At 52.5% G+C, this 13,939-nt stretch overlaps 8 protein-coding genes across 8 annotated transcripts; 4 read left to right on the top strand and 4 right to left on the bottom strand.

Moving 5' to 3' along the window:
• Window positions 1-2,431: 2,431 nt before the first annotated feature.
• Window positions 2,432-3,235, bottom strand: J4E92_009598 (uncharacterized protein; the record flags this gene model as incomplete). The annotated part of the gene is made up of 1 exon (XM_051500944.1): window positions 2,432-3,235. The coding sequence occupies one exon, from the start codon at window positions 3,233-3,235 to the stop codon at window positions 2,432-2,434; it is 804 nt and encodes a 267-aa protein (XP_051348887.1).
• A 340-nt stretch (window positions 3,236-3,575) lies between these two features.
• On the top strand, window positions 3,576-4,437 carry J4E92_009599 (uncharacterized protein; the record flags this gene model as incomplete). Its single annotated transcript, XM_051500945.1, has 2 exons — window positions 3,576-3,582; window positions 3,632-4,437. 2 exons carry the CDS (start codon window positions 3,576-3,578, stop codon window positions 4,435-4,437), a joined length of 813 nt encoding a protein of 270 aa, XP_051348888.1.
• Window positions 4,438-4,857: 420 nt separating this feature from the next.
• J4E92_009600 (uncharacterized protein) lies at window positions 4,858-5,804 on the bottom strand (the record flags this gene model as incomplete). Its single annotated transcript, XM_051500946.1, has 3 exons — window positions 4,858-5,223; window positions 5,276-5,604; window positions 5,783-5,804. 3 exons carry the CDS (start codon window positions 5,802-5,804, stop codon window positions 4,858-4,860), a joined length of 717 nt encoding a protein of 238 aa, XP_051348889.1.
• A 651-nt stretch (window positions 5,805-6,455) lies between these two features.
• Window positions 6,456-7,194, top strand: J4E92_009601 (uncharacterized protein; the record flags this gene model as incomplete). Its single annotated transcript, XM_051500947.1, has 2 exons — window positions 6,456-6,503; window positions 6,559-7,194. 2 exons carry the CDS (start codon window positions 6,456-6,458, stop codon window positions 7,192-7,194), a joined length of 684 nt encoding a protein of 227 aa, XP_051348890.1.
• A 416-nt stretch (window positions 7,195-7,610) lies between these two features.
• J4E92_009602 (uncharacterized protein) lies at window positions 7,611-10,050 on the bottom strand (the record flags this gene model as incomplete). The annotated part of the gene is made up of 2 exons (XM_051500948.1): window positions 7,611-9,875; window positions 9,943-10,050. 2 exons carry the CDS (start codon window positions 10,048-10,050, stop codon window positions 7,611-7,613), a joined length of 2,373 nt encoding a protein of 790 aa, XP_051348891.1.
• A 746-nt stretch (window positions 10,051-10,796) lies between these two features.
• On the top strand, window positions 10,797-11,407 carry J4E92_009603 (uncharacterized protein; the record flags this gene model as incomplete). Its single annotated transcript, XM_051500949.1, has 2 exons — window positions 10,797-11,328; window positions 11,379-11,407. The coding sequence occupies 2 exons, from the start codon at window positions 10,797-10,799 to the stop codon at window positions 11,405-11,407; spliced, it is 561 nt and encodes a 186-aa protein (XP_051348892.1).
• Window positions 11,408-11,604: 197 nt separating this feature from the next.
• J4E92_009604 (uncharacterized protein) lies at window positions 11,605-12,490 on the bottom strand (the record flags this gene model as incomplete). The annotated part of the gene is made up of 3 exons (XM_051500950.1): window positions 11,605-12,188; window positions 12,275-12,382; window positions 12,439-12,490. The coding sequence occupies 3 exons, from the start codon at window positions 12,488-12,490 to the stop codon at window positions 11,605-11,607; spliced, it is 744 nt and encodes a 247-aa protein (XP_051348893.1).
• An 864-nt stretch (window positions 12,491-13,354) lies between these two features.
• J4E92_009605 (uncharacterized protein) lies at window positions 13,355-13,685 on the top strand (the record flags this gene model as incomplete). The annotated part of the gene is made up of 2 exons (XM_051500951.1): window positions 13,355-13,408; window positions 13,554-13,685. 2 exons carry the CDS (start codon window positions 13,355-13,357, stop codon window positions 13,683-13,685), a joined length of 186 nt encoding a protein of 61 aa, XP_051348894.1.
• Window positions 13,686-13,939: the final 254 nt, after the last annotated feature.

The following is a 13,939-nucleotide window of genomic DNA, read 5'->3' on the forward strand; positions in this document are numbered from 1 at the left end:
CATAGCACGTTCATACGCCTTCTCACACGCGACGAGCATGGTGCAGCGATATTGAGAAAGGGGACCTGACTAGTGGTTAGACAACGGGAGCTAATGCTGCCCTGCAAGGATAACGATGTCTTGACAGGCCTGTCGGGCACCCTTCTAGAAAATCCATCATGCACCCATGTACAGCTAGATGAAGAGGGAAAAGCAAATTCTCCCTTTTGAAGCAATTGTGTGCAATTGAAAGGACGGCTGGAACATGAAGAGCTGGACCCTTCTGTCGCGTCCAATGTTACTGGCTGCACTGGCACTGTCCGCCGTCGCCCGTAGTTCCGCCCACGAAAACGACCTGTACGGAGGTGAACCTAAGTTTATCAGCGAAAGCGTCTGCATCCAACAACGGAAGACTCACGCTGCGGTGGCTGCAAATATCTCGACCGGACGTGCTGTCGTGAAGATAGCCAGAACGGCCGCGAATACTCCCGAGAAGGCTGCGACAGCCGCTATTCTATACGGGAGATTGTTGATCATGTATAGCGCAACGATAGCAGTTGACGGTATAATGGCAGAAAGTACCACATTCAGTGCTCGAGCGAATCGGTGGAGGACTTCCAACTTGACGCGGCCTATACCCGTCTCCTCTGATCCCGCCATCGGCTCCTGTAATGGGACTGTGAGCGTAGCGGAAGAGTGGGTGGGTATTACACTTACTAGCATCTTCTTCCGTAAACGAATAGGCAGATGAGGTATCAGACCCATCTCTAGCCATCGTGTAAACCTGTCATTGGAAGGCCTGCTGGATATGGAGATCAAATCTTGATTTTCCAGCTCGTCGTACGCTCGATATTCGCAGCCTTCCAGAAAGCTTCTGCCTCCTTCGCTGTGCTGTAGCCAGATTCTGAGCCACTTCTGATCGTTCTTGTTGGCACGGTCTAGTTGTGCGATCTTGGCTTGTTGAAGCAAGCAGTCGTCTTTGGAAGTGTAAGTACTGGTTCGGCAAACACACGGCAGAGTGTGCCCATACTGTAGTCTTTCAACTTTCCTCTAATTTCAAGAACCTTCTCCCATTGCTGTCGATTAGGTTGCTTCTTCATCTCCCACACACTTCTGGCAAAGTTCTTCGTACTAGGATCCGTTCCATGCTCATCCACATACGTAATAACATCCAATTCTTGTTCCAGGCAAAGCAGTTCAGCCTGCATATACAGCAGGTTTCGAGCGTTTAGTTGATAAAATTGTTTGAATATTCCAAGTCCTTGATCCAGATCCTGTCCCATAAACTTTGCAAGCCCGGGGTAGCCATTTTGAATGTGACCAAGCAATATTTCGGCCATTGTGGAACATATATTGAGACATATCAGAGGCAAGTAAGGTGACAAAGTCGACGTATTGTAGCCTTGCTGGGGTTGCTGTGCCACGCGTCAGCAAGGCTGTAGAATATCCAATTAATCAGCCAGGCGTACCAGTGAGACTCTTTTCCAACCGCACACCGTTACAGTCAGACTTCTTGTGCTTAACTCCGCCGGCACTTTAGCCTGTAAGATTTGATGGGACTGTGTGACGTTGAAGCACAGCCCCCCGAGCTGTAGAGTCTGACAAGTACAGTCTTTTCCCGCAGCACCTTGAAATTCATACACGACATAATTGGAGGCCTAGTCTTGACTACATCCAAGCGGAAAAACAATCTCAAAATTCGCGTTGCCATTCTGGTATAGAAAGCAAGATGATACTCCAACTTACATCCATACTTATCCTAATAAACACCTTCATCGGTGTCGGAATCGAGGAAGCGTCATGGCCATCTACACAAGAACTTACACCTGAAGGCGTTTCCGGGAGGTTGCCAGTCACAAAGCGTACGCAACGAGAATTTCCAAGCGAACCATCTAATCACGTCCAGCTCCGCAAGACATATATATCAACCAGCGCAACAACGACCGGAACCGAGCCAATCAAGCACGTCTTACACAGATTGCAGAACTGCTTGGCCAACAAGAGCAAGTACGTCAGCAGCAGGAAGATAATGAACCCCCGCCGCAAGTAAATCAACGCCACCGTGTTCATGTACGTCAGCCAGGGCCAACGGAATGGCAGCAAGACTGGGTGGGTCACTTTTATCGGCAGGTCTATGATGATATCAGTATGTGTCTCCTCATGAGATGAAGTTAGTTCGCAGCTAACGGCAGGATGGTAGCTCAGCAATGGTATATACAGTGGTGGGACTTTAACCAGGAGCGAGCATATCGCGTTTTGACAGATGTTCATGGTTGGTTTACTCCCCCTTCTCACACATAACATGACTGTTAGTGTATTGACATGATGATTCAGGTCGTAACTACACTGCATGGATTTAATGAATCATCCGATGAAGTCTGCTCTCCCCATAATTCTTCAACCCAACTCTCATCAAAGCTCGCCCTTACATTTTCTACATTGTCTAGATCATCTACTTCCCCCCCTGATTAAAATTCATACTATACCCCCCACTCCCCTCATCCTTCGTAAACTGAAAATTCTCCGTACTCAACCCAAACGGCTTGAGTATCCCATTGCCCAACTGCTTCAGCTTACCCATCATATCCGCCATCTCCGTATTCTTCGCTTCATCCAGCTCACTTGGCAGCTTCCTTAGTGCGGCTTGTACGGCTTTGTGGTCGAGGCTCGAGAGCTGGTGGGGCGGTTTGGAAAGCGCTTGGTAGTCTTCTAGGGAGCCTTGGAGCGACGCCCAGCCACCGACTTCGTGTCGGGCTTTTGCGCGGCGGAGAAGGGCTTTGGTACGCAGTTTGTGGACGTCGTTTATGGTGTGGTGCGTTCGGGTGAGGGCGGAGAGGTAGAGTTCGGTTGTGTCGTCGATTTCGGCGATTGCGCCGCTGCCTGTTGTTTCGTTCGCGCCATCTTTTTCGGGGTCTTTTTGTGCTGGTGGGTCTATTCGGTCTAGTGCTTCAAGTGCTTGGGTCGCGGATTCTACGGCTTGTTTCCATTCTGAGAGCTTGAGGTGGCAGGCTGCGATGTTGGAGCGGAGGACGGCGATGTCGTATTCGAGGTATGAGGGGCAGACTGCTAGGGCTTTTTCGTAGCCTTGTATCGCGCCGTTGTATTCGCCGGACGTGAAGGTTTTGTTCGCTGAAGCTTTCTCCGTGTTGGACTCTTCAAGTAGCTTTTTCTCCTCGTCTGGAGGGAAGATTTCTGGTGTTGAAGGCTCGATTGCAGATGCTTCCGCTTTTGTCGCTGTGTCTTCTTGTGATGCCATGGTGGCTTGATACCAAAGCAGAGCTGACGCGTAAATTGTGTATAGGTTATGCGGGTGTATTTGGAGAAAAGGTCGATCTGTTTTCGAAGTGACGTCTGCAGTCAAGGGTCCGACTAGCGTGCCTCGGCCACGTGGGGTAAACATTCACCTAACCCCAACTTTCGACAAGCCTCCATTGAACCTGCATAACACCTCGAAACAGCCCGATTTTCGATTACAAGCCCCCTAGATACCCCCAAGATGAGCTCTACGTAAGCAACATCCTCAAATCTAACACTCCCTCATACTAAACATCCCCAGTACAACCCCACCACCCCGCATCCGCGCAGCGCTCTTCGACATGGACGGTAAGCCACACATCACTTCTCCCCTCACCATCACTAAAAACCTTCCCAGGCCTCCTCATCGACTCCGAAGACCTCTACAGCATAGTAACCAACACGATCCTCGAACGCTACGGCCGCCCACCCCTCCCCTGGTCCGTAAAAGCACAACTACAAGGACGCCCCGGGCCTCAAGCCGGCAAGATATTCCACGACTGGGCGCAACTCCCCATTTCGCACGAGCAATTCCTGGTCGAGCAAAAGGAACTCCAGAAAGACATCTTCAGCACCACGAAGCCGTTGCCGGGGGTCATGGACTTGCTTGCAGGGTTGAAGTCAAGAGGCGTGCACATGGCGCTTGCGACGAGTAGTAACAAGAACAACTTTGAGATCAAGAGTAAGCACCTAGGCGACCTATTTGACCACTTCAAGAAGGAACATCAAGTCCTAGGCGACGACCCAAGGATACCTGCCGGACGAGGGAAGCCCGCGCCGGATATCTACCTCCTCGCCCTCTCCACACTGAACAAGTCGCTCGAGGCAGAAGGCCAGCCACCCATTCAACCAGAAGAATGTCTCGTCTTTGAAGACAGCGTGCCGGGTGTTGAGTCGGGAAGGAGAGCGGGTATGCAGGTGGTTTGGTGTCCGCATCCGGAGTTGCTGGTGGAGTATAAGGGGAGGGAGAAGGAGGTGCTGGCGGGGTTGACGGGCGAACACAAAGAGGATGAGGAGAAGCAGTTGCAGAAGAGTGAGGTGGAGGTGGCGCAGGGGAAGAGGAAGGTTGGTATGCCGGGGGAGATTGACGATGGATGGGGGAGGTTGCATAAGAGTTTGGAGGACTTCCCGTATGATAGTTATGGGATGGGTAGTAAGGCTTGAGGTCAGAGGTGGGCTTGTTTAAGCTTCTCAATGAAGAGTATGGAGCAGTCAGTAGGGCGATGCGTGTACTGTACATATGGAAAGGATTCCCGAATGTCATGGAGTCTTGCATCGGACGACCCTACATTTTGCAATCTAGATTCAGTCATGAAAACATGATTCGTATTCTTTTGTCATATACTCCATCATGATGTGATCATTAACCCGCACTGCGCACCAGCACGCTAGGATAGGACTCGGAAATACGCAAGCGACCTATAGATGCAACCTCTCTTCTCCATCTTTCAGTCAAAGGTATCAGACTCCAACCCCTCTTGCCTCAAAGAGATTGAGGCAGAAACGCCGGTCACCAGTCATGCGCGCCATGCCCACCCAATCAATCTCGTGCAGTCATACGCTTGTCGCAAGAAGATGGAGCAACTACGCCACCTCCTCAATCTTGGGCTTGTCGCCTGATGCGGCCGCCTCGGGGGCCTTGTCCTGGCTGGCCTTGTTCTCGTCGTCGTTCTCGAGTTCGGGCATGTCGTCGTCATCGTCGTCGCTGTCGTCGCCGCCCATGCCGCCCATGCCGGGCATGCCTCCCATTCCGCCGGCACCGCCCATACCCTGCATCATGCTGGCCATGTCCATGCCCTCCATTCCGGGCATACCGCCGCCGCCAGCGCCGAGCTTGCTGAAGTCGATGCCGCCGAAGCCACCGTCGCCACCGCCACCGCCGGCCATTGGGTTCATCTGGTTCATGGACTCGTCCTCGGGTGCCTCGTCTTGCTCGTCCTCGTCGACCCACTGTAACGAGTTAGTGTACTGCTCTTGGATGTTACGATATCGCTCGGCCTACCTTGTCGAAGTTGGTCTTCAGGAAGTGCATCTTCTTGGTGTCCTTGAGCAGACGGGGCCAGAACTCCTCCTTCATCTCCTTCTTGCGCAGTACCATTGTGACATCGCGACCGCTGTGGCTTATCTTGGACTCCTTGGGGTCGATCTCGGCGAAGAACTCGAGGTCGATGGCGTATGTGCACTTCTTGGATGTTGAGGTACCCTTGAAGCTGAGTGACTGCTCCTTAAGGTCTAGCTTGAGGTCTGACTCGGGTACATCGGCGGCGACGATGGTGAGGTATACGTAGTTCTTCTCCGGGTCGTCGGCGGACGAGCGTTGCGCCCAGGTGACTGTCGCGCGTTAGCATTTGTTGAATATAGTGGTTGCAGGCTCTGAAAATGGAACATATCGGTCGCGAAAGGCGGTACAAGGCGCACGTGGAAACGAGGGCTGGGAGCGGACGAGCAGCCATGTGGTGCGCTCCGATAACATCTCAGAGCTTGCATAGCGGGCAAGGCTGCAGCTTACCTTCGGGAGTGACAGTGGACATGTTGAGGGTGGTAGTCGTCTGTTGTTGTTTCCAATCGAGTTCGGAGGGTCGTTCAGGATGTGGGAGACGTTTTACGGGGAGTGTGGTGTGTAGTTGTGGTGTCGTGTTTGTGTTGACGAAGCAGATTGAAGGTGGAAGAAATGCAGTATGTGGAGGGACTAGCGTGGAAAGCAATAGAAGCTCTATGGAAACTTGGAGTTGAGGGCCCCGGTTTTGGACGATCAATTACGGAAAGCAACTCGCAGGAAGATGCAGCGGCAGATTCGATAGGTGTCTTAGATGCGCCCTGCTGTCTCTCCCAGTGCTGCGTCGAGGCAATGCTGGCTGGATGCTTGGGGCTAGTGGGTTGTTGCGACTGCCCCGCGAAAGAGCTCAACGTCACAATGGGCCCGAGCTCGATCCTGGAGCGGTTGCAAGGCACCCGAACAACGCCTCGGACCCTTACACGTGCACATGGGTCTTGCATTCTGCATTCCACCACAAATCACTGACCAACACGCTTCCACCGCAACCGCATTAGCGAAGTTGACGAGACGCGCTGTCTGAACACCTTCACCGACACCCGCGTTATCCGCATCCACTTGCGCATACATCACCTCGATAAGGCATCAGGCAGTTCAATCGCAGAGCACACCCCATTGAGCGCCCACCATGGAGACCATCAGAGGTCTCCTGTGGAAGCCCACACCCGAGGAACAAGTACTTACCCATCCCCATCCCCTCCACTCCCCACCCACCTCTAACCCACCCCCAGAAGCGCAAATGCAACGCCCTCGTCCGCCAAAACGTCCGCAAACTCGACCGCGACATCCAACAACTCAAAGCGACCGAACAAAAAACCAAAACCCTCATCCAGCAATCCTCCAAACGCGCCGCCCGCAACCCATCCATGGCCAAGCAAGCCAACCAAGACGTCCGCATCTTCGCCCGCGAGCTAATCCGCGTCCGCAAGCAAAACAACCGCCTCATGACGTCCAAAGCGCAGCTCAACAGCGTGCAGATGCAAGTCAACGAAGCGTTTTCGGTGCGGAAAATAGAGGGTAGCATCAAGGCGAGCACGGGTATTATGAAGGACGTGAATAGCCTGGTTAGGTTACCCGAGCTGACGGGCACGATGCGCGAACTTAGCTCTGAGCTTATGAAGGCGGGGATTATTGAGGAGATGCTGGATGATACGCTGGGCGAGAATGAGATGCTGGAGGGGGAGGCGGATGAGGCGGAGGAGGAGGTGGATAAGGTGTTGAGTGAGGTGCTCAAGGATCGGTTGCCGCCGAGTAAGGCCAAGGAGGAGGAGTTGCCGGCTGCGCCGCAGGCGGAAGAGGAGGAGGAAGAGGATCAGGCGGAGATGTTGGCGCAGATGCGGGGGAGGCTGGAGGCGCTCAAGAGCTGAGTGGGAGGGGCTGTATATACAGGCATCTTTTGGGTTTTTAGACTAGACAGAGCGTGCGTGATGCGCTGATTTGGTGTTGAGGCGTACTATAGGAGCAGTTGCATACCCCTAAATCTGAAGTGCGGACACGATGGCACAGTCCATCTGTCGTAGCAAGCATGATGACCACATTTCTGTCAGGATTTACATAGTAGCAACGTCTCTTCGTTCAAAGCGCGCGAACGCGACTCACGACGCCATGTCAAACTACATGTCTCATAACGTGTTTGGTATCAATTCGTAATCAGTCGTCCTCCCACACACATGCATCCACCCACAACAAAGCTTTCCTCCAATCCATCATGACAACACAATTCATCTCTTCCAGTACATGAATCCACAACAAGGGAGGCTGAAACCCCCACATACACAATCATTTAGTCCCCCCTAATAATCTTGCCAACAAATTTCAACTCCCATTCCTTAGGATCCTCGCCTACAAAGCGCGCATTTGCCTTCTGATCTAGCATCTGCGATGTCACAGCAATGCCATCATACCACTCCCTTACTTTATCAGCCGTGTCCTCGCTCCACACAGTGAGCACGCCGTCCGGACTGCGAGGCGTGGGCTTAGGAGGGACGCCGCGCATCTTGAGAAGCATATTGAGGATGTCGCTGAACTTCTCGCCTTGCTGGGAGAGCAGCGAGGGGGACTTGTCGAGCGGCCATCTAGGATTACGGGGCGCTTGGTGGGGAGGGAGGTCTAGGTGAGAGGCTGGCGGTGATGAAGTAGATTGTAGAGCTGTGGCTAGATCGTTGTCAGCACTGGGTGGGTGCTTGAATGCGTCGTCGGCTTCTGGGGCGGGTAGGTTGGTGGATGGCATTTCCCAGGAGCGGAACAGCCAGCACATGCGCTCTACACAGGCGAGGAGGATGACGGCGACGAGGAAGGTTTCGAAGGGATTGGCTTGTTGACGCTGGAGGAGGCGTCGTTCCAGGTCATTCATTACGATGCGTGCTAGACACGCGGCTCGCTTCTCTGTCGCGCCCATGAGCTGTGTAGTGATAAGGCTGTAGGAAGATTCGTGCTCGAGGGGCGTGATGGGCGTGCGAATGGCGTCCTCCATATCTCCTGGTGCCAATGTAGATGGCGTGATGGTAGGCGCGAGCGAGGGATTTGAAAAGAGAAACCATTCAAAGTTCCGGGACGTGAGCACGCGCGTGAGATTCCAGAGTTCTAGGGCCTTTGATATTAGTCCATCTGCGCTTGACGATGCAACGCTCTTGGCGGTCTGTACAGTCATCCTCATGAAGTTCGAGTCTTCGGTATCGGCAAAGTGGCCACCCATCTTTTTGATATAGTGGTCTAGCTTCCCACTGACATCGTCATCACTGTCTATGAGTTCGAGATCCGGAGTAGCTAGTCCAGCGAAGATCGCAGGATCGATGTCCGCGTTTTGCGCTGTCTGCGTCTGCTGACACTTCAGCGGCGTGAAAGTAGCAAAGATACCGGAATGAGGGAAGTGAGTCGCTTCTATACGCCCTGGAGTCTGATCGAGCCGTATCTGGCCCTTGGCTTGATTCGTTGCATGGAATGCTAAGACGCTATGAAGACCTGCAGAGTAGAGACCGAACTCTTCTGCAATCCTTGTCCTGATACATGGCTGCTTCCATAGTCGCGCACTCTCGACGTTCTGACAGGTGTTGCATGGATTGTCGCCCGAACATGGCTTTTTGAGCATGCGACATCGAATGCACGCGCCTCGTTTGCGCACCTCCTGTACTTCTTTCCGTCTGGAGTCTGTGAAACGTCCCCTAACCTTGGGCTTAGCCGGCTTCTGGTTCATGCTGAAGTCGGTGGTGAAGTGGGTCTGGTTGCCTGGACTCATTGCAAGTGGTCGTTGGTGGCTCATTCCCTTATTTAACTGGTCGTTCGCGTGCATCTGCTCTTTGCCATGGTCTTGTAGCATCGGGTCTAGTGAGTTGGGCTGTATGTTCGGCCAATGTCCTCGTCCTTGGGGATGGAAGAACTTGCCGTCTGACATACCCTGCATACCATGTGCTGAGAGATTCATGTCCGACTCCATAGGCATACCGTTTGACAGCGGCATGAGGTCATTCGCTGCTGATGCTGCCATGACGAGAGACGGAACCATGTGCGACATCGATCCAGAGCTTGACAGAGGTATATGACCCATGTGTGGTGATGCAGTTGGAGAGTGATGTAATGATCCATTGAACTGGTACATGGAGGGCATTGCTGGCGCATGCGACATGTCCATCCCGTGTGAGAGGCCGCCCATATCAGAGCCATCGGGCCGATCATCCTGTATCAGAAACTCTTCCAAAAGTCCTGCGTGGCTCGCATTGTTGTTATGGTTGTGGTTGCCATGGTTGTTGTGCGCCTGCGATGGCTGCTTCTCTGCCATGCGCTTTCCGGAAAGGTCCAGATGTTGTCGCGACACTTCCGCCAGCGTCTCAAGCGCAGACAGCTGCTTCGACGGCGCAAAAGGCAGGTTCATCTTCTGGCCATGCTGCATCTGGCTCGGTCCGGGTGCGTTGGTGGTGGCCGTCTGCGTCATATTGTCGGGGAGTGGCAGCTCGTGCATCTGCAGCAGCGCGCGCTGGCGGTCTTGAAGCGGTAAAGCGGGACATTTCTTGACGAGGTGGTTCGTGAGGCTGTCTATGCGACCTTTGGGAAACTGCCATGTGTAAGCTATTATTGCTCACTCTACACCGTCAACTTTTTTGCGGAGCGGGGTCACTCACCTTTTCGCCGCACGACTTGCACGTGTGCTGGTAGCGGTTGCTTGCATCTTCCAGCTTGGGTCCGCGCTCGAAGTACTCGAGAATTAACTGGTTGGGTCGACGACCCATGATGGGCCCAAAAGTTGCGTTCAATTGTGTGGTGGGTGACGAAAGATTACTGCCGGAAGTATTTGGCGGTCAGTAGCCGGCGGTCCAAGAAAGCTGAGGTCTGCTATGGTTGGTCGGTCCGTTAGCCCTCATCTGACATCATAACCCATCTTTCACGCGAGCTTCATAACTATCACTACTGCGCCAGCGCTATACCTAGATGCCTGAAATTAATCATTGGCTATCGATTTCACGTATCTGAACGATGCGACGATGGTTGAGTGCTGACAGCGTCCAGCTCGCGGATCTTCACCAGGAGACCACACGTCACAAGCCGCAAACTCACTAGGCCAACGAGATGTATAGAGCGCAGGTGCATAGACACACATGATGCATCACTGTATGCCAAGTTTCGGCCTCAAAAGATCATGGACGCGTTCCTGACTAGACACGCGACTAACCAGGATGCAACGCACCCTGCATGCGTACACATATGGAGCGAGTCAGGAGAGGTCGATGCATCCATCTGATCCAAGATCAGCTAGGCTTTTGTCATGACCGCATGATAAAAATGGCGATTTCGCTCCCTTAATCTTTCTTTTTGGGTAACGAAATCATGACGTCCGCATTAGTCACGCCAAGTCAAGTAGACTGGAATATGGACTACGACATCGACATATCCGGATACATGTAAACAAATACCTAATCCATATCTACGCCCAATACCTCCCATGCGCCCTATGCAAACAACTTTCTGAACCATCAAAATGCCGACAACAAAATCACCAGCCGCAAACCCAACCATCACACCCGACCCATCGGCAACCGGTTCCATAATCCGCAAAGCCTTCCTTCTAGAAGCCTTCGCAAACCTCTTCACCATCCCGCTGATAACAAACACGCGCTGGACGCTCTCCCTGCTCCTCAACAACCCCTCCCGCGATATCAACCCTACCTCAGTCCTCTTTGCCCGTCTGTGCGGCGGTTTAATCGTAGGCGGTCTAACATCCGCTTTACTCGCCGGCGCGACCAATACGCGCAATGGCATCGAGAGCCGACGACCTACATATATGCTCTTGGGGCTCGGAGAGGCGGCTTTGATCCCAATGATCGTGTTGGATTTGTTGGAGGGTGGGGGGCCGGGTGCGGCACTCAGTAAGAAGGTTGCTGCCGTCAGTGTGGCGTGTTTGGTACCGCCGCTTTTGTGGAGGTTGTACGTGCTTTTTGTGAGGCCGGATTTCCTCGGTCGGTACACGGAGGAGAAGACGGGTGACGGTGCTGCGAGGAGGAGTGACGGATGTAAGTATTGTGTGCGGAATGGGCGAAAGTGTACCGCTGATCTGATCTAGATGGTACTATTAATACCCGGGAAGACTGAGACGGTGGAGAAGCTGAGAGATAATCCATGAAAGTGGCATCTCATTTCTTGCAATGCTCTTTTCAAGTTCGGTGTCTTGTAGATTGCTTTCCGAATTATAATACTTTTCCATGCCCCATGTGCAGGACAAATCTCCATAAACGCCTCGCTGAAATCATATGCAATGTGTCTCTCAGACCTCCAGATTGGTATAGTGCTTAGTCTGCGAAGCCTCCCCACTCCGCCTCGGAATCTTCGTCATCCTCAGCCTCTTCTGTCATCTCCACTTCCTGCCCCCTCCAAGTTCTTAACCTGTCATCAGCCAAAACCTCTTTCGCGGCATTCCTCAGCGTCTTCAACTTGCCCTCCTTGGCCATCTTCTCAATCGGCAACACCAGAGTCTCCACCGTCTCCTTCTTATCCTCCTTCTCCCACGCCCCTCCCTCAACCCTCTCCATCTCATCGACCCAAACATCCATGACATGGTATCTCAGTGCGTTGGGAATCCTCATGTTCTCGCACTCCAGTGGGGTCTCCTCCACAACGGCATTCCATTGTTCTACCAAGCTCTTCTTCCATTTGTTTCTGCTGAGAAAGGTGAAGGACGCGTTGACGTATTGGCGGATGAGGTAGAGGTACTTGTCTAGTCGTAGTGCTTCGATACGGGTCCATTCGCGGGACATGGTAAGGAAGAAGGCACGGATGAAGGGGAGTACGACGGGGGTTCGGAGAGCTGAAACGAGAGAGGCGAGGTCACGCGATAAGCCTTGCTGGAGGGCGGGTTTGTCTTGCATCCATAGGCCTAGAAGTTTATTGTTAGCCTTTGCAGGATGGGTTGCGAAGTGCCCTTGGGGGAGTGTTTTAGGCCAAGGCACAAAGAGCGCGTACAATAGAATAGACCCTTCCATAGCTTCAGCAGGTCTAGTTCTGATATCTCTGATTGCGCGCCCAGGTATGTCTTGAGTGAATCGAGTGCATTGTCGCGAACTTTCTTGTCTGTCGCAAACGTTAGTCTCGGGAGCGAAAGCCTCTGACGCATGTTGTGCTCATACCGCTGGAAGCAAGGTTCCTTATGAAGGGGTTATTTTGCGCGTCTGATGCCATGATGTGCTGTGTTGTGTCGCGACGTTGTCTTCGCTCTGAGGCCTGACATGCGGGCCGAACTTTTTTCGGAGGGCTCATGGATGCCGCTAAGATAGCGATAAGGCACCAAGGCCGCGCCACATGCAAATTAGCGCACGTGGGAGCACTTGGGAGAACACGCGTAAATCAGGCACCACAAGTCACTGCTGCGCATCCCTGTGGCTAGAATCATGCTTGAAGAGGTTTTGTGTGCAGACTTTAGGGTTTGCGTTCTGAAGCGCGTTAGGACTAGATCTTTTGCCGCGGCCTAGGAAACCCGTCTTACAGTTTTACCAGCTTCGACGCGTTGCACACAATGCGGCATCTAAACGCCTTTTCTGGCAAAACCTTTTGCAAGGCTCTTAAAATGTCTAAAAAGAACTTTAGATCTATACATTTATTATCTAGGTATTAAAGTGCTAGCTAGCTAGATCGAAAGCTCTAAAGCTAGCTAGTACAAACTAAGTTAGACGTGTTAGCTGCACTGTCTGTGCGTGTGCTTACTAAGCATTGCTTGCTGTTAGTTACAGTCACGCACTAATTCTAGCAGCTAGGTGCCTAACTTCACTTCCCTAACAGCGTAAAAGAAAACTATCTAACAAAAACTATTTACGTTAGTAATCTCTTCTACGTACTAGTATTGCTAGAATCTAGGATTGTCGGCTAGTCTACTGTCTTCTAGGTATGTAAGTTTTGTCACCTACGCGGCGGCGCAGCCCACCTATCTATCTAGTAACGCGGCACTTGTTCTAATACACAGCTCGAATCTATCACAAAAGATCCCGAACATGCCGGGCAAGCCGAGAGAGAAGGCTAACGCGATGCAGTCGCAGAGGGATGCCATCCATGGTCGTAATCCCGGCCAACGGACACGAGAGACGCCGTGTCCTAGTAGACCGCGTAAGTACATTCCGAACCTCGGTCGCACGCGTTTTAATACTAAAACTATCTTTAGGTGCACTCTATCGTGTCAAATCGCGTTCAGAACGGCGTTAGTATTCCTTCACCCAGATGGTCCGTGCGCGATGCTGATATCAGGGTCTAGGACGAGCAATATCTGGTACGCTGGACGCCAGACACGTCGACTACCAAACCACCGCTCAGCTGGCATTCGGTTAAGGACCTAGTGCGATGTCTAGAGCAAATCCAGGACTACCTCGAAGTGAGGGAGAAGTAAGCGGCATCTTAGTACTAGCTTTCGGCATCTTACTAACCTATCTAGGAGCCTAGCGCTACCTTCAGACCTAAAACCTTCCAGGAAACGAAAGAGCCCTGATGGGGGTTCATCGTACGAACGCCGCTCTTCACCATTCGATCGACGACTACAAGAGAGTCGTACGCCGTCAGCCTCTCGATCTTCATCCGTGTCATCTGCAGCAACAGTCACGTCTCCAGCTAGTGATATATACAACGGCGTTTTGGATGCCGATC

Source organism: Alternaria infectoria, assembly GCF_024043175.1.
Source record: "Alternaria infectoria strain BMP 0036 chromosome Unknown scaffold_25, whole genome shotgun sequence".
Lineage (NCBI taxonomy): Eukaryota > Fungi > Ascomycota > Dothideomycetes > Pleosporales > Pleosporaceae > Alternaria > Alternaria infectoria.